The 27,767-nt window shown below is 38.4% G+C and overlaps 2 protein-coding genes across 3 annotated transcripts; one reads left to right on the forward strand and one right to left on the reverse strand.

Annotated features, from left to right (window-relative positions):
- Window positions 1-105: 105 nt before the first annotated feature.
- Window positions 106-6,986, forward strand: LOC112049466 (uncharacterized). The gene is made up of 7 exons (XM_024087348.2): window positions 106-244; window positions 337-407; window positions 1,051-1,234; window positions 2,349-2,551; window positions 4,104-4,229; window positions 4,701-4,727; window positions 5,760-6,986. The coding sequence occupies exons 1-7, from the start codon at window positions 208-210 to the stop codon at window positions 6,009-6,011; spliced, it is 900 nt and encodes a 299-aa protein (XP_023943116.1). The 5' UTR covers window positions 106-207; the 3' UTR covers window positions 6,012-6,986.
- LOC112049165 (cytochrome P450 4C1) lies at window positions 6,921-27,760 on the reverse strand. Of its 2 annotated transcripts, none has more exons than XM_024086970.2 (11): window positions 27,622-27,760; window positions 23,289-23,464; window positions 19,371-19,460; window positions 18,299-18,409; window positions 17,862-18,047; window positions 16,812-17,008; window positions 16,101-16,164; window positions 11,925-12,108; window positions 9,050-9,201; window positions 8,406-8,594; window positions 6,921-7,772 (listed from the first exon to the last, which is right to left on the reverse strand). In XM_024086970.2, exons 2-11 carry the CDS (start codon window positions 23,443-23,445, stop codon window positions 7,624-7,626), a joined length of 1,479 nt encoding a protein of 492 aa, XP_023942738.2. In that variant the 5' UTR covers window positions 23,446-23,464; window positions 27,622-27,760; the 3' UTR covers window positions 6,921-7,623. The 2 variants fall into 2 exon arrangements, with proteins under 2 accessions (XP_023942738.2, XP_023942730.2); XM_024086962.2 differs by lacking the exon at window positions 27,622-27,760 and adding an exon at window positions 26,547-26,684.
- Window positions 27,761-27,767: the final 7 nt, after the last annotated feature.

A 27,767-nucleotide genomic window follows, 5' to 3' on the forward strand; every position in this document is an offset into this window, starting at 1 on the left:
ATTCTTTGTTTACAATTTTTGTTCAGTATGCTTTCATGAGCGTGACTCTACCGGGCTTTAATTAAAATGAACTCTTTACCTACATAGATTTTTCTTTTTATCAATAAAATTTCTACAGCCAACCGTTGGTTTTAGAAATAAGTATCCAATTCTCACCTCTCCGATTCAATTAGAAATTGAATCCCCGTTTTTGTAAGTCTATTAAAAATGGGGGCAGGCCAAATTGGAGGAATAGCTACAATGCGTAATAATAATTATAATTTGTTTAATATTATTGTACCTACGAAATCAGAAAATTACAATTAGCTCTATAACTACATAATCGAACTTTTACAGTGGACATAGATTTCAACAATGCGGCAGGATTTCAAGGCGTTCCAGCTAAAGTTACCGAAGGACAATTTGTTGTAAGTTCATGATTAGGATACCTTCAGTTATCTGATTATTTTCTTTAAGAACAGTCATTTATTTCGGACGGTTGATCTCCTACTATTTCATAAACTCGTATTTATTTGCTAAGAACCTATGTTTAAATATCACGTGCCTCAAACGGTGAAGGACAAACATCGTGAGGTAACCATAACAGACTTGATTTTCTAATCTGCATTGAGCATTGGGCCAGGGAGGTATTTTTTTTATTCTTTACAAGTAAGCCCTTGACTACAATCTCACCTGATGGTAAGTGATGATGTAGTCATAGATGGAAGCGGGCTAACTTGTTAGGAGGAGGATAAAAATCCACACCCCTTTCGGTTTCTACACGGCATCGTGCCGGAACACTAAATCGCTTGGCGGTACGTCTTTGCCGGGAGGGTGGTAACTAGCCACGGCCGAAGCCTCCCACCAGCCAGACCTGGACAAATTAAGAAAATCTCAATCTGTCCAGCCGGGAATTGAACCCAGGACCTCCGTTTTGTAAATCCACCGCGCATACCACTGCGACACGGAGGCCGTCTACTCGTGAACTATTAGCCTAAGCCATGTCATTCTGAGAGGAGACTCAGTGAGTTGAAAATGGGCTGTTAATGATGATGTTTTTAATGTTAATAGGTGTATTACTTATCGCATGCAATGCTGTTTTGTGCGGGCGCACTGATAGAAGCCCATGTAGTCCTCACCCCAGCGATTTGCGTGGTCGGTGAGAGGTACAAATTTGAAGTATTCGCCGGCACGCATAGATTTCTAGAAAATTCTGGCACATCACGGTCTGTGCACCATCTTTGCATTCACAAAGGTTGGTGGAATTTATTATTAACTAGCTGACGCCGCGCGGTTTTGCCCGCGTGGTTTGCGTTCCCGTAGGAAAACGGAGATAATATATAGCCTATAGCCTTCCTCGATAAATGGGCTATCTAACACTGAAATAATTTTTCAAATCGGACCAGTAGTTCCTGAGATTAGCGCGTTCAATCAAACAAACAAACTCTTCAGCTTTATAATATTAGTATTAACTAACATTGTATTGGAAGTTACCTACTACGTGACTATTATAGGTAGGTAAATTAATATAGCAGCCCAGGATCCGTGGAACATTTTTACAATATTTGATTACTATCAAGTTAATTTATCGTGAGTAGCTTTATCTTGATGAGACGCTCAACTTTTTCATTTACGAAAATTCTTGATTCTAGTAGCGTATTTAACCATGCAATTTGTAGGAAATTGTGACTGATTAGTTGTATGACTATTAAATTAAGGAGCAGTAAAAGAGAAATCTGGTTAGTAACAACTTTTCGTAATGATTTTAAACTTATTTCGTGGTTGTTCATTATGAATGTTATGTTATGCAAACCAAGAGGGCGCCGCGACACGCATAATAACAAAAGCGATGTCGTGAGTGTGGTTTGCCTAAACAGCCAAAAACGCGAGGTCGTTGAAAAAAGAAAAAGAACAAAAAAGAGGGTAGATCGATTTTGCCCCTAACAGCTGACTTCACTTCTCATCTCGCAACTTCAGTCCCGTCGTGACCACGATCCATGCAACTGGGTCGAAATATCGACAATAAAAATCTCGTCGTTTTATCGTGGTATGTACCCGTTTAAATAACATTCATAACTTTTCGTAAACTCCCCTCATCCCAACTTGAACTGTATCGAATAACAAGGTTATTAAAAGTTTTTATGCATGACAGTGTTATGCCGTTTGCCGTCACGGCATGGCAACTGTATGCCGTTTGCCGTTACGACATGGCAGCGTTATTCCGTTTGGCGTCACGGCATGGTAGCATTATGCTGTTTGCCGTCATGGCATTCAAGTAGATTTCAGTGCCAAGGCGAATCATTATTCTGTGAAGGCTCACCGATAGACGTCTCACATAAAAATGTATTTGATCTACGTTATGCAATCAGGTTACAATCACACGCTGCGATGGGAGGCCTGTACCACCGACAACCTGGCCCTGTTGGTCCTGAGCAACCAGTTCTCTTTCAACAAACGAGAGCCTCACGCAGAATACATATTAAACAGGGCTCGGTACGGAGTGATCAGTGATTTAAATAAACGAATCGGCGACACTTCGTGTCGGTTTTACGGTTGGGGAAGCAGACGTAATGTGAGTATCGAGCTCAGTGCCAGATTAAGGTAATTTGATGCCCTAAGCGTTCTGTAGAGCCGTGATAGCCCAGTGGATATGACCTCTGCCTCCGATTCCGGAGGGTGTGGGTTCGAATCTGGTCCGGCATGCACCTCCAACTTTTCAGTTGTGTGCATTTTAAAAAACTAAATATCACGTGTCTCATACGGTGAAGGAAAACATCGTGAGGAAACCTGCAAACCAGAGAATTATCTTAATTCTCTGCGTGTGTGAAGTCTGCCAATCCGCATTGGGCCAGCGTAGTGGACTATTGGCCTTACCCCTCTCATTCTGAGAGGAGACTCAAGCTCAGCATTGAGCCGAATATGGGTTGATGACGACGAAGCAATCCCCTTTTCTTCTCCCCCCATTACTTTACCTATGGATAGGGGATCCTTATGTAAACTACAACTACAACAAATTAGTGAAACAGTATGGTAAAATATATCAATCAACTTCTATTAAAAACGCTCGGATTTTGAAATTGCTTTAACTTTCGTGCGTTCGATTTTTTTCGACGACGACGACGGGATACCCTAAACAGCTCATAGGCTAATCCAAGACTGATCGAGCAACGTAGGTATTTGTAAAATCATTGCTGCAATGGCGACCCCCTACTAGGTGGAACAAGTCCAGGATGTAGGGACCATCTGGATGCTTGCGGCTCGAGACTGTGGTCTTGATAGTATATATAAGTATCTACCTATGCAACAACAACTGCAACTGGGTCGAAATATCGACAATAAAAATCTCGTCGTTTTATCGTGGTATGTACCCGTTTAAATAACATTCATATCTACCTATGTCTAGCAATCTTAGACCATAAATATTCTTATTAATGGTCTAAGCTAGCAGTAGACGTCCGTCGGCTGATATATTTATAGATGATTTTTCTTATTCTTTATAAGTTAGCCCTAGACCACAATCTCACCTGATTGATGATGCAATCCAAAATGGAAGTGGGCTAACTCGTTAGGAGTAGGATGAAATCCACACATCGTTCGGTTTCTAAACGACATTGTAACGGAACGCTAAATCGCTGGGCGGTACATCTTTGCCGGTAGGGTGGTAACTAGCAACGAAGCCTCTCACCAGCCAGACCTGGACTGATAAAGAAAACCTTAATCAGCCCAGCCAGGGATCGAATTCAAGACCTCCGTTATGTAAATCCACCGCGCATACCACTGCGCCACAGAAGCCTTCATGATAAAATACTGAGTTTTTTGACTATCGATAAAAATACCTTTATGAACCTAATGGGATCATGGGTAAAATCTGCTTACAGACAGATCAAGAGAGTTGGACAACTTGTAAGTACGTCTATCATGCGACCAACGACTTCGCTCGTGAAGATAAAATAGACAAATTGAAGACCAACGGTGGCGGAGTAGTCCCAGTCCTATCTCTTTCGTCCCATCACAATGAAAGAGATAGTGATATTTCCGGCTACGCAGATATTGGTTGACATTTGTTAGGTGTGCTGGTACTGGTGTACTTTCCCTTACATAATCGTTGTTTTTGACATTTTCAGGGTTATCTTATACCATTGCTGATTCATCTGTATCGCGTCGACGTTACTATCATTCCCGGCCACTTTTGTCCGACTTTATGGGACAGTGATGATAAATATCTTTGCGTCAAACAGCCTAAATGTAAGGTAAAATATCTTATTTACGTCAATGAATAATTATAGCTTGTAGCTGACGCCCGCGGTTTCATCCGTATAGTATTAGTATAGATTACTAGCGGACCCGGTGTTCGCTTCTTCCCTACCTCCCTACCCTACCCCTACCCTACTACACTACCCTATCCCTACCCTACCCTACCCTACCCCCCAACCCTACCCTACCCCCATTCAATCGATACCTTAAAAATTGCGAAATGCTCCATTCAAACTTCCACCCCCCATTTTAGGGAAATGGGGGGTTAGAAAGAGACAAAAAGTAGCCTATGTGACTCTCCATCTTTTCAACTATCTCCACTTAAAAAATCACGTCAGTTCGTCGCTCCGTTTTGCCGTGAAAGACAGACAGACAATCAAACAGACAGACGCACACACTTTCACATTTATAATATTACGTATGGATTAGTATGGATTAAATAAACGATTTTTTTTAAATGTTTACAGTCTGAAAAACACGGAGCTTTATGTCCAGTAAGTAATTTATTTTTTTACTAATTTTTATCGCAAGCGAATTTTGTCTGTTACTATCAAACACACGTGGCTTCAGACTCGTGGAATTCTCATGAAGATGTGTAGTTTTTAACCCCCCGCGGAAAAAGGGGTGTCGTTGGTCGTTAGTTAGGCGCAGGTACTGATGGTTAAGTTTCTTAAACTCCTCCTTTTTTTTAAGTCGGATAAAAAATCATCGCTATAAATTAAATTAATACTTAAACCGGATTAAACTTAGCAAAGTGCAAGAAACACGTGATGTATCTTGTGTTACCTATCTTGAGGCATCATAGTGGTGTTAATTTCATGTGCTCTTGGTACATATTACCAGGGACCCCATAGTTTCACCCGCACGTGGGAATATGGGGTCAGTAAGTCAGGAACGATAGGTAATTTCTAAGCTGGCAACGTCACACGTTCCGTCGAGTCCAGGCGACTACCGTAAACGAGAGTGCAAGAGTGTTTTTTTTTTTTTTATTCTTTATTAACCTAACCTAACCCTTTCTTTATTATTAGTTAGCCCTTGACTACAATCTCACCTGATGGTAAGTGATGATGTAATCTAAGATGGAAGCGGGCTAACTTGTTAGGAGGAGGATGAAAATCCACACTCCTTTCGGTTTTTACACGACATCGTACCGGAACGCTAAATCGCTTGGCGGTACGTCTTTGTCGGTAGGGTGGTAACTGGCCACGGCTGAAGCCTCCCACCAGCTAATGTGTGAGTTTGGTTTTAAACCGATACAATTGATTAGCATCGTTCGAAGGTACTCAGTTGTATCCCTACTCCCTACCTAGATAAAATCAAGAAAATGTAGTTATAATAAAATAATACGAAGTCATAAACACATATAGTTTAAAACTGAAAAAAATGTTTTTTTTGGGTTTTAAACGGGTTTGCGTCACGACACGACACGTCAGACAAATATAAATCCGGCTTAAAGCCGTAACTGACTTTATGTTGTCCGTGCCAACAATCATGCCATGCCATGTTGACGGTTTTACATTTGACAGGACGACGTAGGATCCGTGCTGGTTTGTTCCGGTTACGTCCAAGGCATGATGACCTCACGCCTCATAGACCGGCCCTGCGGCGTCGGCTTCGTGGACCTCAGCTTGTACAACAAGTTTTTGACGTGCGGCGTGGACGACTCGCGCGACGTGATCGACCACGACGACTACATGACCATAGATTACAGAACTGCCGTTACACCCTCTTTGATAACCACTCCACACGGAAATGTAACAACTGAAACGACCTATTAAATTGTAGTATATAGTAGGTATATAGTAGTATAGGTATAATGATATCATACTTTGATTTAAGTAGATACGTATTCCTATTCGGGTAACCGTTCAGTGCAGGCTGATACTGTATGGAACGATATTTTCAGTACCTATCAGCTTTGCACAGATATCTGTGTATAGTGGCGTAGGTGTAGGTACATAATGTTTTAGCTAAGTAGGGTAAACAATCACTAGAAGTATTCATACATACGAAGAGTTCATACAAGCCGATTCCCGTAAGGTTATCTTTTAAATATCGAAGGGTACTTTTCGACCAGACATGTGCTATGCAGCTAACATGTTGCGAAGATGTTAAATAGCCTATGTAGCTGTGCGAGGAAGATGCGCCGCCGCAAAGTAGTTGCGCTAGAAAGATGCGAAGATGCGATAGCTACCCATTGGCGTCGGCCCATAGCAGGCATCCACAGTACGCTTCCTTAGCACGCATCCTTAGCACGCATGCTTAGCACGCACCATTAGCACGCATCCTTAGCACGCATGCTTATCACGCATCCTTATCACGCATCATATAAAAAACATATCTTAGTTGACTCTGTTTCCACCAGTGCTAAGCTATATGCACCAATGAATATGATTGGTAGATATAAAACGCATCCATAGCAACGAGTAGTACATTTTTATTTCAACCAATAACAAGAAATCTAATAACGATGTTACGTTTTTTATTTTGCAAAAGTGTAACCTTTAATGAACATACCATACATAGTCACACATAACATAATTAATATCTACAGTAGAACTATATAGTCTTTTTTGTCAGTAGGGTAAAAATGTTTGAAAGAAAATATTTTAAAATCTTTTGCTGTAAAGTATTTACAAAGTACGAGTACTGGTTCAATCTAGGAGTGTAGGATAAATAAAAACAGATTCATATTTTTTTTATTTATTAACGTCATAGTAATTCATAACCTAAATAAAACTTTAAATCTTTAACTGGTCGTAATTCTTTCTGCTTCAATAACAAAATAGTTCCTTAATATCTAGTTGTTGTTAAGGTACTTGCAACAATAGGGATGATGACAGTTTTTTAAATTGTATACAAATTAGGAGTATACTAATAGCAAAGCAATTTTGTAAAAAGTAACGGGGTATCTGCGATCATTACTTTCGGAGCTACAGGGATTTAAAGGGTCAGAATTGCGGCGCTGCCGCGGATCCCTGAAAAACGCTCCATACGAAATGGCACGATTTAGTGACGTCGTTGGCTCGCTGATAATTAGGTTTGTATGGGCTTTCAAACAAAATTACTAATATCTTTGTTATTTGTGCGGTTATGTTTATATTTCATTTATTGGAAAATGTCACATTTAATTTAAGGAAGCTAAAACTGTATGAATTTTCATCTAATTACGATAAAAGATTTTTAATAGATTTTGATTTTTATCTCATTTATTTTTCAAATATCCAGACAATCGTTGCTTTTTATGTATAAATTAGTTAACATTGACCTTATTTACCCGAATGTATCATAAGAATCAATATATTAAAACCTAGTCATCATCCCCATTAAAATACTTATGAAAGATTAAAATTAAAATACTTAGATCGTAACAAAAGCTTCTCTCTGTATTTAGCGCTTAGTAATTTTAATTTGATGACCTTTTATGGGGAATAGAAGAACTTCCACTTTAAGAGGTCCCACTTCGTTTGCTTCAATCTTGTATGTTCTAATAATACTTGAGATAATACTCTTTATTATAATCATACCGAAGTACCTACCTGGAAATAACATAAATAGTGTTTATGTATTTATTAAATACATGACTGAACTTACCTAAGTAGGTAAGAATAAGGGTAAGGGTTTGGCTGGTGGGAGGCTTCGGCCGTGGCTAGTTACCACCCTACCGACAAAGACTTACCGCCAAGCGATTTAGCGTTCCGGTACGATGTCGTGTAGAAACCGAAAGGGGTGTGGATTGTCATCCTACTCCTAACAAGTTAGCCCGCTTCCATCTTAGATTGCATCATCACTTACCATCAGGTGAGATTGTAGTCAAGGGCTAACTTGTACAGAATAAAAAAAATAGGTAAATAAGTGGAAAAGAGAGCAAGTTAAAGAGAAAAACCGGGCAAGTGCGTGTCGGGTCACACGAATGTTGGGTTCCGCCGCCGAGGCTACGATGCAGACTGAAAATGGTAGGTAGGTTTTTGGTAGTTTGACTACAACTTTTTAATTTTGTTACAAATATACTATGTGTAGAGAAGAGTTGCCATGTTCGTAAAATGAAAATTCACATGATGAATATGAAAATGAAATTTACATGATGAATTTCTTTGAATTTTCGGACATTTGACGGACATGGCAAAATTAGGGTTGACTAGGGAACCCTAAAAAGTGTTGAATTGGCTTACCTATGCAATTTCTGGATCCATAACTGAAGGGGATAAAAGCCGCAGGGTGTCTGTCAACAGACCGCTCCGGGAGGAACCTGTCCGGGTCGAACTCGTTAGCGTTGTCACCCCATTCGTTAACTGAGCGATGAATAGCAAAGGATCCTACTACGGCTCCTACTCCTGCCGGCAATGTCACTTTGCTATGGGCTGAAGGACAAAAATAAATTACTTATACATATAAAAATCACGATGTTTTTCCAATGGTGGATTAAGGTAACTTAATGCCGTAAGCAATCTTCCCCTGTGCTGTGTTAAATGATTTAAAAAAAAGTAATGATTTTTAACGCACAGTTTTTAAATTGCTTTAATTTTTGTGTGCTTGATTTTTGTTTCCCGGTCGGCTCCAGAAAGCCATAAGCATTATTTATATTTAATTAAATACATATATTTAAGCATTAATGGATTAGCCTTTAGGCAATTAGCTTAAAGACTAATCCAGGACAGTGTTTTTCCTTCACCGTTTATATTCATTTCATAAAATGCACATAACTGAAAAGTTGTAGGTGAATGCCCTGTACCGGGTTCGAGACTATCACGGCTACTATATCTATTAATAATTAATTATATATGTTCTAAGATTTACAGTGATTTTGGATACTCACGTAAATAAATTTCCTTGTCAACTTTGCGGGCAATTATGGGTACGACGGTGTAAAGCCTCATACTCTCTTTTATGACTCTTTCCAAGTAATTCATACACAGGAGATCTTCCTTTGTTGCGCCCCGTTTTGAATTTTGGATAATACATTGTTGTCTGAAATATTTTTTTTTATGAAAAAAGCTAAGAAATAATCTAAGTTATCTAAGCTAAGCTAAGAAATAATCTAATACTATAAAGAGGTAAAGTTTGTGGAGCTATCACTGAATCTACTAAACCGATTTTCAAAATTCTTTTACCACTAGAAAGCCTCATAATTTGTGAGTGTCATCTATACTCTATACTAATATTATAAAGAGGTAAAGTTTGTAAGTTTGTAAGTTTGTAAGTTTGTAACAATTCTTTGAAATGGGGTAATCTTCGGAACTACTGGTCCGATTTTAAAAATTCTTTCACCAGTAGATTGCTACATTATCGGGGAGTGCTATAGGCTATATTTTATATTTCTATCATATTTAACTACTGAGTTATCGCGGGTTTTCTCTTACAGGTCGGACTGAAAAACTTACTTATTCGCATGCGCTGCCTCAACCATTGCGTATAACTGAAATAAAAGTATGGAGGCTTTTTGAACCTTTAAAAGTTCTACAAAAAAGTCCGCGACACCATATATCTATCTTTTATATTTTAGCAGATATAGTACTTTTAGTACTTTAATAAATTATTTAAATTTTAAACTAAGGTTTACGTCATTATTTACACAACTAAACTTAAATCCTTATCAAAATAAATTATTTAATAATCACGAGGATATTATAGAGATAAGATTTGCACTTTACAGTATGTTAATTAGTTATATAGTTTCGGAGATAATACAAAATTTCTGATAGTTGCAGAAATGCCGCTATATGACGCCCCGCGGTTTCAATTACGTGGTTCCCGTTCCCGTGTGAATATGAGGACCAAACATAGCCTATAATACTCGCAAATAATGTAGCTTTCTATTGGTATAAGAATTTTCCAAATCGGTCCAGTAGATCCAGAGATTACCCCCGACAACCACACAAACTTTACCTCTTTATAGTATTAGCATAGAAGTCGCTTGGGAAATTATATACTTTTGGTCATTACACCACGCACAAAAGGCTGGACCAATTTCGCTGAGGGTAGGGATAGGATAGGGGTAGGGAAGGGGTAGGATAGAGGTAGGGTAGGGGTAATTTAGGGAAAGTGTAGGGTAGGGTACGGATAAGGTAGGGGTAGTGTAGGGTAGGGGCAAGGTAGAGGTAGGGGAAGGATATGGAACGTATAGGGTAGGGGAGGAGTAGGATAGGGGTAGGGTAGGGTAAGGTAGGGTAGGGGTAGGCTACGGGTAGGGTAGGGTTAGGGTAGAGGTAAGGTAGGGGTAGGGAAGGGTTAGGGTTAGCGGTAGGGTAGGAGTAATATAGGGGTAGGGTAGGGGTAGATTAGGGGTAGGGTAGGATAGGTTATGGATAGGTTACGGGTAGGGTTAGGGTAGGGGTAAGGTGGGGGGAGGGTAGGGTTAGCGTTAGCGGTAGGGTAGGAGTAAGGTAGGGGTAGGGTAGGATAGGGTTGGGTAGGTTTACGAGCAGGGTCAGGTAGAGGCAGATAAGTTTACATCAATTTTTACGCGGACGAAGTCGCGGGCGTCCGCTAGTAGGCTATATTTTATACATGTATTCTCAAGAGAACGGGTGAAAGTGCGGGGCGTTAGCTAGTGTCGTATAACATTAGAAATTCTGGCATAAGTTCAAGTTCGAATAGTAAAGGCGAGTCACTTGGCCGTGACAGTGCTGCGGCGGAGTACCTACACGTATTTCTGAAGTTGCGGCAGATAAGTCATTCCATTATACTCGTAATAGAGGATGAACGGTGATATCCACCATCATCAACCCATATTCGGCTCACTGCTGAGTTCGAGTCTCCTCTCAGAGTGAGAGGGGTTAGGCCAATAGTCCACCACGCTGGCCCATAAAACAAAATATGTACGCTGGCCCAATGCGGATTGGCAGACTTCACACACGCAGAGAATTAAGAAAATTCTCTGGTATTGGTATGCAGTCACGATGTTTTTCCTCCGCCGTTTGAGACACGTGACATTTAATTTCTTAAAAATGCACACAACTGAAAAGTTGGAGGTGCATGCCCCGGATCGGATTCGAATCCACACCCTCCGGAATCGGAGGCAGAGGTCATATCCACTGGGCTATCACGGCGAGCGCTGATATGCGGGGAAAAAATATTTGAAAATCCAGCAATTAAATTATACCTTTTCTGGCCGATGAATTAAAAAAAAACATTTGTTCATTAGAAATATCGCACCACGATATTAAGTAGATAGACGTGAATTAGGTGCTAAAAACACTATTTTTAGTGAATGACGTTAGGAAAGCCATAGAGCCTTTCTTAGAATGACTGTAGGAGTAGTGTCATTTTATCAAACTTGTATGAAAGTTTGTCGGTCTTGACTTGGTCTTTATTGAGGATATCCTGGATTAGATCCTTTTAGTCCAAAGTTCGCCTTAGCTTTTCCCTTCCTACATTTCCCTCGCCTTTTAAACTCCTTCTACTCGTACGTTTTTACGTTAGCCGATGGACTGCAGGACATAGGATCGTAGTGTTTGGAAGTCCCTAAAAAGGCCTATGTCCTGCAGTCCGCCAGAATCCAGCGGCGCCCTGCGATTGGCTTGATTTCGTCAGTCCACCTGGTGAGGGGTCGACCAACACTGCGCTTTTCGGTGCAGAGTCGCCATCCCAGCACCTTGGGAACGTCCATCGGCTCTTCGAACAATGTTCGGCGGATTCGTTTGACTATGTCAGTGATACCATACTCGGGAAAGAAAATTGAAATAACTCACTCTTGGAAGACTTTTTCCTGTGCATCCTGGTGAATACCCAACAGAATCAAGGTGTAAGCGATGACCAACGCTGTGGTGTCATTCCCGGCTATTGTGATAGAGTCTATGTGCTCTCGCAGTTGCTCATCAGTGAAGTCGACTTCTCGGCCAAATAACATTTCTAACACTGTTTTAATCCTTCCACCTATATCAATAGTATAATTAATTATGTTAATGTCGAAGGTCGGTGTAAATCAATTCAACTATTTTTAACCGACTTCCAAAAAGGAGGAGGCTGTATGTATCTTTTTTTTTGTAATCCGATGATGCGTGCTTTGTCAGTTGTGGCCTAAAGATGGAACGCGCATGCTTCGTTCGTTATCAACCCATATTCAGCTCACTGCTGAGCTCGAGTCTCCTCTCAAAATGACAGGGGTTACAGACAGGGACCAATCACGCTGGACCAATGTAGATTGGCAGACTTCACATACGCAGAGGATTAAGAAAATTCTCTAGTACGCAGGTTTCCTCACGATGTTTTCCTTAGCCGTTAGCGTTAGAAACACGTGATATTTAATTTCTTAAAATGCACAAAACCGAAAAGTGGGAGGTGTGTGCCCCGGAACGGATTCGAACCTACACCCTCCGGAATTGGAGGCAGAGGTCTTATGTATAGGGCTATGACGGCTCTTAAACGAGCACGCTTAAAAGGTGCTTAACTATCTCTTTATGACAGTTTTAAGACCCTATTTTAAATCTTGAATGATTGGATAATTGGATGAAATTTTGTATAGAGATAAATTGGATTTTGGAGCATAACATAGGCTTCTTATTGACTAATGACAGGAGACTATTCACTAAATAAACACCTTTAAGTTTTAGGTATAACCGGCAGCCCTCTGTGCAGAGCATGCATGGAGGAAAAAGAAACCCCGATATATGCTAAGATGCAGAGATGTATCATGAAAAACGCGCAGCACATATTGGATCCCCAGCTACACTCCATGAGGCGTTCGGCGACCTGGGCGGCCTGCTAAGCCTCTGGAGCGAGCTCGGTTGGCTGGAGTGACTCCAGCAGGGACCAGCACCAGAAGGATCTACGTACAACGGCCAAACCTTAGTGGCCAAGTGCGGAAAAGGCCCAGTAAAAGAAGAAGAAGTAGGCTACTTTTTATCTAGGAAAATCCAAGGTTTCCACGGGGTTTGTAAAAAAACAGAACCTCACGTGAGTTGCAGGCGGTTAGTTTTTTAACCGACTTCAAAAAGGAGGAGGTTCTCAATTCGGTCGGTATTTTTTTTTTTTTTTTTTTTTTTTTTTTTTTTTTTTTTTTTTTTTTTTTTTTTTTTTTTTTTTTTTTTTTTTTTTTTTTATGAATGTACACCGATTACTCAAAGACGCCTGGACCGATTTCAAAAATTCTTTTTTTGTTTGAAACGGTATAGTCCCCATTTGGTCCCATTGCCATCATGTCAAGATCTGATGATGGAAACCTGGAGAAATTGAGGGGAACTTTCAAAAATTATATGGGTGTCTAGTATGTTCGTAAACTTTTCCATTTAGTACTTTTAAGCACTACACTTTCATGAAGGTTTAAAATCGATCTGATGATGGAGCCATAAAACAGACGAGGGAACTCCTCGGCGATTTACAGCAGTTACCTTGTGTTTGGGCTTGATTAATTTGTATTAATGAGAACTTTCCACATAGGTAGGTTGTGACTGTCATTTAAGGGTTTGGTGATGAAGACCAAGGACAATTAAGGGAACTCCTTAACAGTTTACAGTAACTACCTTGTGTTTGGCCTTGATTAATTCGTATTGCTGAGCACTTTCTACCTGGATGAGTTGTGTCTGTTATTAGGGGTCTGATGATGAAGACCAAGGTCAATTATGGGAACCCCTTAACGGTTTACGGTAGCTACCTTGTGCTTGGGCTTGATTAATTTGTATTGCTGAGAATTTTGTACCAAGATGGGTTGTGACTGTCATTTAGGGGTCTGATATATTCGTTTGAGATGAAATTTTACACTAAAAATGAAAAAATAATAAAAATTTTAATAAAAAAAATACAACCGACTTCAAAACCTAAAAACGTACTCACTAAACTAAAAAGTGAAAAATAACATCATAATATGTTCTACCTGCTGATCAGTATGAAGGCGGTGCTTAGCCGGTGTTGTCTTAATTTAAGCCATTTCTCACAAGCCACAAGAAACAATACTGTCTGCAAAATCTAAATCTATAAGATATTCTCACATGGCTTGAATTAATACATCACCGGCTTAGCACCGCCTTCATACTGATCAGCAGGTAGAACATATTATGATGTTATTTTTCACTTTTTAGTTTAGTGAGTACGTTTTTAGGTTTTGAAGTCGGTTGTATTTTTTTTATTAAAATTTTTATTATTAAATAAATGAGGTCGTTAATTACTATTTAGGCTAAGATTTTTAAGGATGTTAAATATTTATCTAGTATCCAGGTACTTTTCCAAGGAATTAATTACAAAATCCTAACTGTTTGTCAAAAATAGTATAGTTTCCTTTCGGTAGTTACTTATTTTCGTTCCAAAAAATTAAGTTAATTAATCAAGTAACACACAAATGTGTAATATGTTCATTGCTGTAGAATATGATGTTGTGTTTGCATTTATTATAATGATGTTATAAAAAAAAAGTTTCTCATTCCTTAGTTATTTGGTATACAATTATGTAGTAAGAATAATATTTAACTAGGAAGATAACTATGTTGTATCTATAGGTTTTTAAGTGGTTGCTTTGCTGTCCTCGGTTTGCATGGTTCGCTTATGTTTACCAAAGCATAATATTTGTTTTTACGCTAAATTGACAAAATATGTTTAGCGTAAACTGTGAATGATGTTGTATTTACGATCTCATTACATGATGATTGCGTCATGATTCTTGATAAAGCAAGTACCTACCTACTTCAGACTATCTACATGCCAGTGGCGTGCACAACGTTTTTAACTAAGGTAAGTATTGTATAAAATGGAAAATTTCCTTCTTGAATCATCATTAGTCATGATCATCATCAACCCATATTCGGCTCACTGCTGAGCTCGAATATCCTTTCAGAATGAGAGGAGTTAGGCCAATAGTCCACCACATAGCCATAGCATCGAAAGCAGCGTACCCGGAAAACGTTGGCTTTCAGCGTTTTCTCTTCAGAGTCGATTAGTATATAGTCTTTAGTCGATTCTCTTTCTACGAACGCTAACGCTTTAAAAATTAGAAAATTGTATATGGGAATAACGCCCTAAAGGCCCTAGTGGCAGCTTTATATGCCCATGGGCCCTGTGACGATCGCGTTGATGTAAACACCAATTTCTAAGCAATTGAAACAGCGCCATCTATTGGCACTACTGCACAACTGTTTCAATTCCATATAAATTCGCGTTTACGTTAACGCTATAGTAACAGTATGAAAATATTGAAAACTCCCACTAGGCAGTAGGCACACCGATCGACAACTTGATCGCGTGACCTGTCGATAGCAAACGTCATTCCCACACGTTTTTGAATTTTCGAAGCGTTTGCGATCGTAGAAAGAGAATCGACGAACCACTTGGGTACAGTCCCTGTGGTGTTAGTCAGTTACCTGTCCAAGGTTAGTTCTATTAATTTTCAAATGACAAATGAATTTCCACAAGCAAAGGTCTATAAACACTTTATATTGTATGTCTTTTTATTCAGTGTTTTCCTATGTAACCATATACTTTATTACGTACTAAACGTTTATGAAGTGCTAAACCATACCTTGGTAGTAAGTATTTGTTTGTTTTCCATCAATGGCCGTGACGAACAATAGACACATAAATGTGTAAATTATTTACCGCACCTTTACTTAGCAAGTTAGATTTGTACACAAGTTTACTGCTTATTCTTCTAGGTATGATTTTCTTAAAACAAAGAAATAGTAAAATATAAATCAACTAAAAAACCCGATAATTGCGAGTCCCACTCGCTCAACGAGGGTTCCGTAGACTTCCATACTCCTTTTAACAAGTTATCCCGCTTCCATCTTAGATTGCGTCAACATTGATCAGGTGAGATTGTAGTCAAGGATTAACTTGTAAAGAAAAAAAAGCGGTTAAAGTAGTCTTGTAATGATGAGACAGGACCTATTTTTAAGGGTAATCACTAAGTTTGAATAATTATTAGTTGAAAACGCACTTACCTGACTGTTGATTAGTTTCTTTATTTTGATTTGTCTCGTATTGTAATCTTCTGTTTTTGACAACCTAAAAAAATGGTTAATTTTAATAAAATGAAGTAACTTACCTTACTTAGTATAAAACAATGACATTTTCTCTGTCCCTATAATTGTGTATGCTTAAATATTTAAAACTACGCAATGGATTTTGCATTTTGATGCGGTTTTTTAATAGATTTACATCCATTAAATAGTGAAGAAATAATGTTATTTTTGAGGTTTCTCATGTGATGTCATAAATAATTACATCTTTTCCGCTTACATTGCAAACGCAGGTTGAACCCTAACCCAGCAAAGTGGGGGGGAGGGCATTAAGGACGTCTTAGGGCGGCCCAAGTCCGCTAATCTTTTAGCACTGGAAAGCCAAGTTATTTGTAAGTGTCATAGGCTTTACTTTATCTCCTGATTCTCACGGGAACGCGAACTACGTGGGTGAAACCGTGGGACGTCGGCTAGTACTTAATAAAAGCTTTCTAGTACCTAGATACTGTCTGAGCTAAGCCGTGGACGGACAGACGGAAATAGCAAAACTGTAAGAGTTCCTTATCGTCTACAGAACCCTAAAAAGGTATAGTTACAGATACCGTCATCTTTGTGTCACCAGCCAAAATAAAAACGATTAGCCTTGTTACTAAGTTGTTGTTTCAAGTACGAAAGTATGTAAGTAATACGTACGTCATCCGTAAACTTGTGAGTGAGTTCAATGTTTTCCTTTTGCTGTTTAGCGTAAGGTGTCAAGTTGAAGAGCAAATCTGGCTGCAGCCACACTTTGAAGAAGCGTTTGTTGAGTATCGTCATGACTGTGTGACGAGCTCGTAGGTAAGGCGTGTCCGGAGAATGCTGGACATCCATTCTTTCGCCCATTGATGTCTCTGAGAAAAGTATTATCTACTTAGGAATGATCTTTCTTCTTCAGAGGGTGACTGGAATTTCACGCTCTCCCTCCTTTATTATCATTGTAAAGTTAAAAATATTTTAACTTTACAATGATAATAAAGGAGGAGGATGATATTCCACGGTTAAATTATTTTATTTTATTAACATATTTTATTTCATTACATCGTACAACTTATTGAAAAATAAGATAAACAATGTTGCGTGCTTCGGAAGAAACACACATCTATGACAAAAAAAGGGGCGTGAGGTTATTATTGAAGATTTTCTCTTATTTATTTTATTTTTAATTAGCTGACGCCGATTCCCGTTCCCGTAGGAATATGGGGACAAATTATAACTAATAGCCTTCCTCGGTAAATGGGCTATCTAACACTGAAAGAATTTTTCAAATCGGACCAGTAGTTCCTGAGATTAGCGCGTTCAATCAAACAAACAAACTCTTCAGCTTTGTAATATTAGTAATAGATGAATAAAATTGTGGCGCTTGACGCCCATTTCATTTGTCACTTGAGGCAATGTCCCAGTCCCCGAAATTTCCATGCCACTGGAGATAGAGTAGGTAATTACGGTAAATATTCACTAATTAATGCTTGCTAGTTCTATATTAGAACGAGTATCAAATGCTAGGATCTTACCAAATTTGGCGAGGCAGGGAGAACAACACTAGCAGAAAACGGGGAGTGTTGATTGATCGTGAAGTAATTCCTTAACCCTACATCCTGTAGTCACAAGTTCAGGACTCTGCTCGGAGTTCTTCTCTCTACCACGGGATGGACCCGGCACCCGCACGGTGAATCCATGGAATGCTAAGATATTCGTCTCTCTTACCAAATACGATGTCCAATGTGCAAGCAGTAATGTAACGAAGCACATCGAATTCTCCCTTTCCTGACTGCTCGGCAAGATTCTTCACGAGGACATCCGCCTGCTCCGATATGATTGGCAAATATTCCTCTACAGCTTTGTTGTGAAACACAGGCAGCAACTCTCGTCTGTGAATCTTCCACAATCCGACTAGAACAAGTGTCGAAGGTTCCATAAAATTTAGTTTATAACGCAAATTATCTGTAAGATGATACTTAAAGCTTTTACTTACAAAACAAACCCGATTTTGGTGTACCTTAACTAAAACAGTGCCAGATTTATAATAGCAGCAAGCAGGTAGATAAAGACCCCAACAAATAACTTTAACCAAAATGACATTTGTCTGCGCAGGTAGGTACTTTTTATTAAACAAAAATTACTCATCTAAACTAAATACTTACGTGGTGCAATGAATAGTCCTTGCCCTAGCCAAGGGCGCAGAAATCTGTATACAGAATCCTTTTCTAAACAATTTTCCAACACTACTTGAGCATCCTCCGCATTGCCAATAGCTGTAAGAAAATTATTCAGAATTCAGATTATCATCATAATTACTAGCCTCACACCAAATACCTTTTATTGGACATGTATCTCACTCAAATTCACAAACAAAATTGTCTGTCGTTTTTTGAGGGGGATGAGGTAAACTCGCACATCGAAAATATTTATCACTAATAGATGTATTCTATGTCCTTATAATACACACAACTATATTTAAATCGTAGGTGTTATTTGAATACAATGAAACATCGATTTTGATGCAGTTTGTATGAACACGTTTGATCATGATCATATGTTTTTGACTGAGGTGTAACCTCTAGCAAAGCAGGTCCTATAGAAGATAATTGGTCTAAGTTAATAGCCCATTTCAATGGCCCACAAACAGGGCCGTTCAAACAGACTACATAGGTAATAGAAAAGATTTGGAGCTTAAACCCAACACGCTGCTTTTGTGTGTAGGTATGTTTGTGAGATTGACATTATTTGTCACTGATCACTGTCAAATGTAATATAATGACCGAGGCCGATGGCACTCGGATAACTAAACGTTGCTCTCTGAGGTAGTAACATAATTAACTTCTCAACAGTGGGTTGAAAATAATTATTGCTGAAAAGATTAACTAAATCATAGGAGTCCTATGTCGAACAATGGACTGACAATGGTATGAATGTCATAGCCTCAATAGCTCAACGGTAAGAGCGGTCGGACTCATCACCGAAGGGTGGTGGTTCGATCCTCACCCCGTTGGTCTATTGTCGTACCCACTCCTAGCACAGTCTTTCCCGACTAGTTGGAGGGCAATGGGAATATTGGTATTATTAAAGATATGGCAAATATTCTTTAAAAAAATAAATGGACGTCTATGGGCTGTTAATGATGATAGTCAGACTAGTGCCTTGCCTAAGGTTGAATTTTATACTAACACTGAATTTTCGATTAATTTTGAATGTAAAAGTAATTACAATACACACCAATGTACAATTTAGGCCCCAACCACAGTTTCACAGCTCCTTCATGTCTCATCGCCAGTGAAGCGATGTTTTCCAGATTCTTGAGAATATCTGTTAAAAATTAAAAGGAAATTTTGAAATTTTAGGAAAAGGTATCGTCGACGTCGACGACCTACTATGTAACGAAAAAAAAGCCCTCGTGAACATCAAAGTGGTTAGAAAAACGTGACTTTATAATTGGGCATAATTGTTGTCATGTGACTGATCACATGATGTAAAAATTATCATATTGGTTTGGGACTGACGACTGCAAGCGAGTCGCAGCTGGATGCAGGCGGCTCAGTATCGTGATGTTTGGAAGTCCATATAAAAGGCCTGTGATGCATGCATTATCTTATGAAGGCTGTCAGTTTGTCTGCCTATGCTCCTACCATAAATAAGTAGGTAGCCAATTATGGAGTTTGGACTGTGGCTTTGAAGTCTATGAAAAATAGGAAGATATAAGGTTTCAACGGTCCAGACCCAGTGCCGGATTAATATAACTTGTTGATGCCTTAAGTGCCCTAAGTGAACTACAAAGAATTGATATCAAAAAAGAATTTTTCTAGTTCCTTTAACTTTTGTGTGCTCATTTTTTTTCTTGGTCATCTGTGGTGCCCTCCTAGACGGGATGCCCTAAGCAATTGCTTAAATAGCTTATAGGCTAATCCAGGACTGTCCCAGATCCTCAATTGTCAGAGAACAAAACGTTTTTTTTTGATATTTTGTACAGATTTCTTTTGATCTTTGAATCATGTAACCAATCGCCAGAACTATATCTAACCCTTTGCTAGAGATCTTTGAATATCTCTTGAAAAAAAAATTAACGGTGTTTTATTGAAAGGTTTCAAAGAATCATCAAACGGTTAACTTGTTAACTATAAATTGTGAACTTTTGTAAACACATCTGAAACACATTGAAGTAGTTAAGTAGATTTATGAAGATTTAATTACACACAGCAATTTCGACGGCATTAAAATGTAATGTGCCATGCAATAAAAAATACTTAGTATTTTAATGTAAATTGTAATTATATTATGTCAACAGTAAACGAAACATTGTATTTTACAGCGAAATAAATTATTTTTGTACCGTTACAACTTTACGATTACGTTTAGCATCTATAAAACCCAATATTTGTTAATCCGACCCTGTCTTTAAGGTGTAGAAGATTGTATACGTCCACTCAGTCACAGAATGTTCCATACTCCAATTATCATAAGTACAAAACCCACGGGTCAATGCAGGTGGGGTATCTGCTTGATTCTAGTTAATTTCTCACAATGATTTTAAGTATGTTCTCTTTTTGCATTATTTACAAGTTAACCCTTGATTACAATGGACATTACAATGGTCAGCCGATGGACGTCCACTGCAGGACATAGGCCTTTTGTAGGGACTTCCAAACATCACGATACTGAGCCGCCTGCATCCTGCGAATCCCTGTGACTCGCTTGATGTCGTCAGTCCACCTAGTGGGGGGTCGACCGACACTGCGCTTTCTGGAGCGGGGCCGCCATTCCAGCACCTTGGGACCCCAACGGCCATCGGCTCTTCGAACTATGTGCCCTGCCCATTGCCACCTCAGATATATACAACTCACACTTCAGTAATACACTTTACAATCACACCTGATGGTAAGTGATGATGCAATCTAAGATGGAAACGGGTTAACTTGTAAAGAGGAGGATGAAAATCCACTCCCCTTTCGGTTTCTACACGACATCGCACTGGAACGCTAAATCGCTTGGTGGTACGTCTTTGTCGGTAAGTCATCAGGTAAGTTTGTCGGTAAGGTGGTAACTAGCCACGGCCGAAGGGCGAAGCCTCCCACCAACTAGACCTAGACTAATTAAGAAAATCTCAACCGGCCCAGCCGGGGATCGAACCCAAGACCTCCGTCTCGTAAATCCACCGCGTATCTCTGCGCCACAGAGGCCATCAAAATATAAAATTATTAACATAACAAGGTAAATATAAAAGCTTGTAAAAAAAATCAAATTCAAATATTTTTAGCGATGAATCGAGCAGAGTTGTTTAGAGCTAAAATCGCTATTAGTACTCAAAGTATTTAATATCCTTTCTGCTGAGAATTTTGTCCAAATATTAACTTAATGTACCTTCGTAATGTAATTGTTGAACATACAGAAGTCAAGTGACCTCTAAATATGTCTATTACAGTTTGCGACGCAATGTTTATTCTATCACACGTAAGTTCTACCTATAGTAGATAGGTATAATATTTACTCTCTGCTCTAGGCTTCAGTAGTTTTCCTCGTAATACCTACTAGGCACAGTGACTGAAAGCTGAAAGTTATAGATAGCTATATACTTAGGTACCTATATCTTTAGTATCATTGCTGTATTCTGTATGATTGCTAAAATTAATAACAGGATTTTCAAACTTAATTCAGGATCCTTCATCATTGTAAATACACAGATTAATCAATAATAGGCAGATAGAGCGTACGGAACAGGACGGTGTCGTAGCCGCTAATAAAATTCAAAAAACCGGCCAAGTGCGTGTCGGGCCACGCGCAGAGTAGGGTTCCGTAAATTAAATTAGCACTTTAATCCCTTATGTAGTCAAGTGAACAAAAATACCGATAACCATACCCCACACCATGGGATAGCTTATGAAAAATTCTTACTCACTTTGCAGGTAAGGAACCCCAAAAAAAACTTTTTATTACAGGCACTATACTTAGGGGCACAATTATCCGCCCACTTTAATATACTCGCGCCATATTAAAGTGGGCGGATAGTTGTATCTATCTCTGAGTATAGTTACAGGTCATTAAAGAGCCGATGCTAATGTGTGATATATTAACATAACGGCTTTAATTTATGAATTGAATTATTATACTGGCAACTATTATCATATAAGTATGATGACCAAGTAGCGCATTGGATAGTAACCCTCACTTCTGCATCCAAGGTCGTGGATTCGATTCCCACAACTGGAAAATACGACAATCCCCACAATAATGCGACCCTTAATATCGTAAACTAGTGTCCATAGTAGGGGAGCCGAAGAGGGGATTTTTGCAGTTACTCGAGTGCGGCAGATGAACATAAGGGAGTAGGTATACCTTGCACGTTGTTCAGTACCTCCACCAAGTTCGTTCGTTATCAACCCATATTCGGCTCACTGCTGAGCTCGAGTCTCCTCTCAGAATGAGAGGGGTTAAGCCAATAGTCCACCACGCTGACCCAATGCGGATTGGCAGGCTTCACACACGCAGAGAATTCAGAAAATTCTCTGCTTTCCTCACGATGTTTTTCCTTCACTGTTAGAGACACGTGATATTTAATTTCTTAAAATGCACACAAGTGAAAAGTTAGAGGTGCATGCCCCGGAACGGATTCCACCAAGTATGAGCCCTTAATATTGGTGGGTACGTTTAGGCCAACCAAAAAAAACTAACTTCGGTAATACTCAACCAGCACGTCAGATTAAGATAAGGTAGGTGAGTTGATAGCTAAAAGTTGTGTATTTCGAAAATCTGACGAATGACGATTTGAGAGTAACGTAATGGAATGGGAGGGTTCCAAAGTTACAAAATAGAACTCTTATATTTCTGTTATAAACCACAAGCGCGGTATTTTTATTACTTATTTTGAATGAAATAATCTCCTGAATAATCGCTCATATTTTCTGACGATTTCAGTAAGCCAAAGTAATAAAAATTGTCTTTAAAATCTGTAGGTTTTTTCCCCACCGCTGAAAACCAAAACGTATATTCTTTCTATCATCTAATCTACCAAATTTAATCAATTCCCATGACGCTTTAGTAACTGCAAATTTAACAACCCGGGCTCCCCTACTATTATTCTTATTTCACTCAATTGTATAGGTATCTCTACGATCCGTACAATATGAATACATTAATACATACTCTCAGTATTGCCAATGAACAGCATAGCGTTGCCGATGATCGGCAAACCGGGCGGGACGGGCAGCTTGGCTGTGAGCTTGTCCAGCTTCCATGAGCTTGCTGTCCAGTGAGCCCAATAGCAGCACAACACCAATGCAGCAATCGCCAGTATGATCATGATCACAAGTGATATTTATCTGTTGAGTAAGTATTCATCATCATTATCAACCCATATTCGGCTCACTGCTGAGCACGAGTCTCCTCTCAGAATGACAGGGGTTAGGCCAAATGCGGAATAATTATTACTAGAATGTAATAATAGCCATATTACTAGCCGACGTCCCGCAGTTTTACCCGCGTAGTTCCCGTTCGCGTGAGAATACGGGGATACAGCCTATGACGATTGACACTAGCAAATAACGTGGCCTGTTAGTAGTAAAAGAATGTTCGTGTCATGAAATCCCCTACTATAACACTACAAACTTTACCTCTTTATAATATTAGTAATATAGGTAACTTCCTATAGATGAGTGAACTATTTTTCGGTTTTTATAGGAACAATTTCCATTATAAACTTTTAAATTTTGACTTTAACTAACAGACGGCTTCGACTTCGTTTACGTGAAAATTTTCACAAATTCCGCGGGAACCATGAATTCTTCCGGGATAAAAATGGCCTACTCGTATATGTTGCTCAATAATATCTCCTGACTCCCAGCGAACGTTCCATTGAAATCGGTCCAGCCACTCCAAAGATTAGCCCGGCCAAACAGAAAGTCTACTTACTTGTAAAAACACAGAAGTTGCGTCGAAACGAATGCTATAATCCAGTATTCCGAGGCGACCCTGCATAGCGGACGCGCGGAACCCTACTTTCAATCTATACTAATATAATAAAGCTGAAGAGTTTGTTAGTTTGTTTGATTGAACGCGCTAATCTCTGGAACTACTGGTCCGATTTGAAAAATTCTTTCAGTGTTAGATAGCCCATTTATCGAGGAAGGCTATTGGCTATATATTATCCCTGTATTCCTACGGGAACGGGAACCACGCGGGTGTAACCGCGCGGCGCCAGCTAGTATTAAATAAAAACTAACACAATAGAGATCAAGTTTGACGAGTAAATATTTTTATTACAAAGCTTCATCTTCTTCAATATTCTTATTGCAGAAATTCTCTAAGGCCTAGTTCGGACTACTTTAGTATTTTAGTAAAATACTAGAGAAGTCTGTACGCTCTATAACTCCATTTATACTAATTCCTAATAAAAAAATAAAAAAAATATAGGCTAATTCTCATTAATGTATATATTCTTTTTTAATATTTAACTGTTTATAACTTTTGCATTTGCTTATGTGCGAGTTTGAAATTATTGCACATTTTTCTAATGCAATATAAATCACACGTAATTATAATAATTATACGCGGCAAGTACTTTACACTGCATTTACTACCTCATATATACCTTTTTCATTACCTATACCTACTACAATTGCTATTCAAATATTTTTTATTCATCATTATTAATAGTGCATAATATTGTACATGCTTAAAAATATATTTTATAAAAGAAATAAATCATAACGGAACAATAAAACAAAACCTTATAGGAGAAAACTACCAAATAGCAAATCTTATACAAGTCCTAACTCACGCTAACGAAATGTTTAAGCTCTCGAAGCATATATAGCTCGCACAGTGACTGTACGCCGGGAGTCCGTTTCTACACAGTAAGGCAGTCTTTGCGGAGGCCTGCTCTAAGCTCCGCACCCGTGTTCTTGTAGTTTGGGTCGCTACCTAAGTCACGGCGAGCTCGTTCCACGGTCCACGACCGGAACTCAAACCGATGCCACGTTTACTGAGATTACTCATAAACTGTCCACTGTCCCTTCGGGTGACAACAAACTAGGATTCATTTCCTATCAGCACTGATGTAGAAAATTTGACTTCCTTTTGCCTCTAAAAATAAAACTTCATCGATACCTAATAGAATATATGGGTCTCGCGCTGTATGTAGAAAAGTAACAAGTTAAAATTATAATTTTTGAAAAACCACCGACCGTCATGAACTTAACTAAAATAACAATTTGTATTTCAAAAATTATTTCTATCATATCAAAAGTTTAAACGGTGTTGCAATTATGTCGTCTGATCTAAAACAGCCAAACTTGCGAATATTCGTTAGAATAGAAGGAAAATAAAAACAGACTTCAAAACTACGTTTTGAAATTCAATCAGTAATTTATTTTATTCAAATAATTTATTTGTCAATAATGTGACTGTTGTGCATGCTTAAAAATATATTCTATAAAAGTAATAAATCATATTAGAACAAGAACAACAAAGAAGAAAACTACCAAATAGCAAATCTCATACAAGTCCTAACTCACGCTAACGAAATGTTTAAACTCTCGAAGCATATATAGCTCGCGCAGTGACTGTATCCCGGGAGTCCGTTTCTACACAGTAAGGCAGTCTTTGCGGAGGGCTGCTCTAAGCTCCTCACCCGTGTTCTTGTAGTTTGGGTCGCTACCTAAGACACGGCGAGCTCGTTCCACGGTCCACGACCGGAACTCAAACCGATGCCACGTTTACTGAGATTACTCATAAACTGTCCACTGTCCCCTCGGGTGACAACAAACTAGGATTCATTTCCTATCAACACTGATGTAGAAAATTTGACTTCCTTTTGCCAATATAAATAAAAAAACAGTTACACACACAAACAATATTACAACTTGAAAATTTAAAAATTCCGATCGTCATGAATATGAATTTTAGAATTTGTATTTTATAAGTAAGTATATGTGTACAGTTATTATTCTTCGTAAATTCAATATTATGTACTTATCAGAGGGACCATAATACGAGTAGGTTTATTACAGTAACTAACACTGACAGCCTCGTTGGTCAAGTGGTTAACTTGGCTAGTCCTAGATTGAGCTGTGAAATACTGGGCTTTTCGTATTTAAAATAAGAAACTTTCAGTAAAAAATCTCAATATGTAGCGGAAAGTTGATGGTGATATAACCCCGTGCTTCGCAGAGCACGTTAAGACGGTCCCATAGTAAACATTCTAGCCCGCCAGCTCGCATTGGGCAGCGTGGTAGGTCTAAGCTCCATATAATATCTTCTTTAAGAAGGAAAGCCTGAGCTGATAATGATATAATTATTCAGTAAAGTAAAACTAGTAATCTCATTTTTGTTATCGTTAAAGAAGATTTTTACTCTCAATTGATTGTAACAACTAAATGCAAGAAACTATAATGTAAGACTTACCACGATCGAAGTATTGAATGTAGATACTACGAGTTTAATATGTATGAATTCCCTCTGCTGCAAATACGATGCGAACACTAACCAAAACACAAAATTGCTACTAAGTACTTACAACGTAAAGATAAAAAGAAGAATAACGAAGTTAATGCCAACAGTCAGCTTTATACTTGTTTAATACAACCAACTTGTACATATGTTTTATTTGTACTTTGTAGGATTTTTACATATTTACCAAGCACGCGCAACTCTTGTTTTGCGTGAAAATTAGCTGCTACTTAATTATAAAAAAATGCAATGTAGGTATTAAAAAAGTAAGGAAAATGTTGTTATGTAATAATATGAATAAAATCAATTTCTCCTGTTACTGTTTTTAATTTATTTTTGATCGATAAAAAAACCTAGACTACAATGGATGTACGTAGTGTTATCCTGAAATTACAAGATAGTTATACAATAAAATAATATTATTACTAGGTATATATTCAGGTATACATAATACTAATAGGTAAAAATAAATAAAATTGGACTCTGTAATTTTAAATTACCCCTAAATGATTTTTTTCCAATAAAAAAAAATAATAATTATATCCAAAAAAAATATTTATAAAATTGTCGTCTACTTATATGTCTGGTTCTTTAAAACGACTCGACTAATTTTTTCGAGACTTTTACTATCAAATAGCAGTATAAAGAGTATTTCAGGCTACCTTTTATTTTTATATCTCTAGAAATGGGATCTTTGCGAGTAAAACAACGGCTACAGACAAGGTAAAAAGTAATTTATAAAATATTTATCTAAATATTAGTATGCTCCGAGTAGGATACCATGAGGATGATAATGATTTGCGTTGAAGTATGGTTGAGTGTCCAGTCTTGTATGAAAGACTACAAACGAATAAGGGCTTGCTTTGGAAAATCGGTGAAAGGTACGATGCGGGAGTGCTTTTTTATTAAACTAAAATGTCTAAAAACTTCTCAGTGCCAGTATTCTTCGAGCTTTCAAGTAATTAGTATCTAATTTTGAACAGGAATACACAGAATATATTTAACCTGTCATCCTATATACCTAAGTTACCTTACGCTGAAGATATTCCAGTGTGATTCCAGAAACCCTCTTCTAATTAAGTTACTACTTTTCACAGGAAAATTATTTCAACGTAGTTATGGTGTTTATAGTGCAAGTACTCGATTAATGCTGTATTTTCTACACGATGGATAGAT

Source organism: Bicyclus anynana, chromosome 19, assembly GCF_947172395.1.
Source record: "Bicyclus anynana chromosome 19, ilBicAnyn1.1, whole genome shotgun sequence".
In the NCBI taxonomy this organism is placed as follows: Eukaryota; Metazoa; Arthropoda; class Insecta; order Lepidoptera; family Nymphalidae; genus Bicyclus; species Bicyclus anynana.

What these genes read in the sequence shown, in the direction of transcription:
- LOC112049466 (XM_024087348.2), top strand. Translation starts at nt 208, where the DNA reads ATGGGGGCAGGCCAAATTGGAGGAATAGCTACAATGC. An exon ending in TTACCGAAGGACAATTTGTT is followed by an intron (nt 408 to 1,050) that starts GTAAGTTCATGA and finishes TAATGTTAATAG; the next exon opens with GTGTATTACTTATCGCATGC. An exon ending in GTTGGGGAAGCAGACGTAAT is followed by an intron (nt 2,552 to 4,103) that starts GTGAGTATCGAG and finishes TGACATTTTCAG; the next exon opens with GGTTATCTTATACCATTGCT.
- LOC112049165 (XM_024086970.2), bottom strand. Translation starts at nt 23,445, where the DNA reads ATGATCATACTGGCGATTGCTGCATTGGTGTTGTGCTGCTATTGGGCT. An exon ending in CTCACAAGTTTACGGATGAC is followed by an intron (nt 16,165 to 16,811) that starts GTACGTATTACT and finishes CCATTTTTTTAG; the next exon opens with GTTGTCAAAAACAGAAGATT. An exon ending in TGACAAGGAAATTTATTTAC is followed by an intron (nt 8,595 to 9,049) that starts GTGAGTATCCAA and finishes TTTGTCCTTCAG; the next exon opens with CCCATAGCAAAGTGACATTG.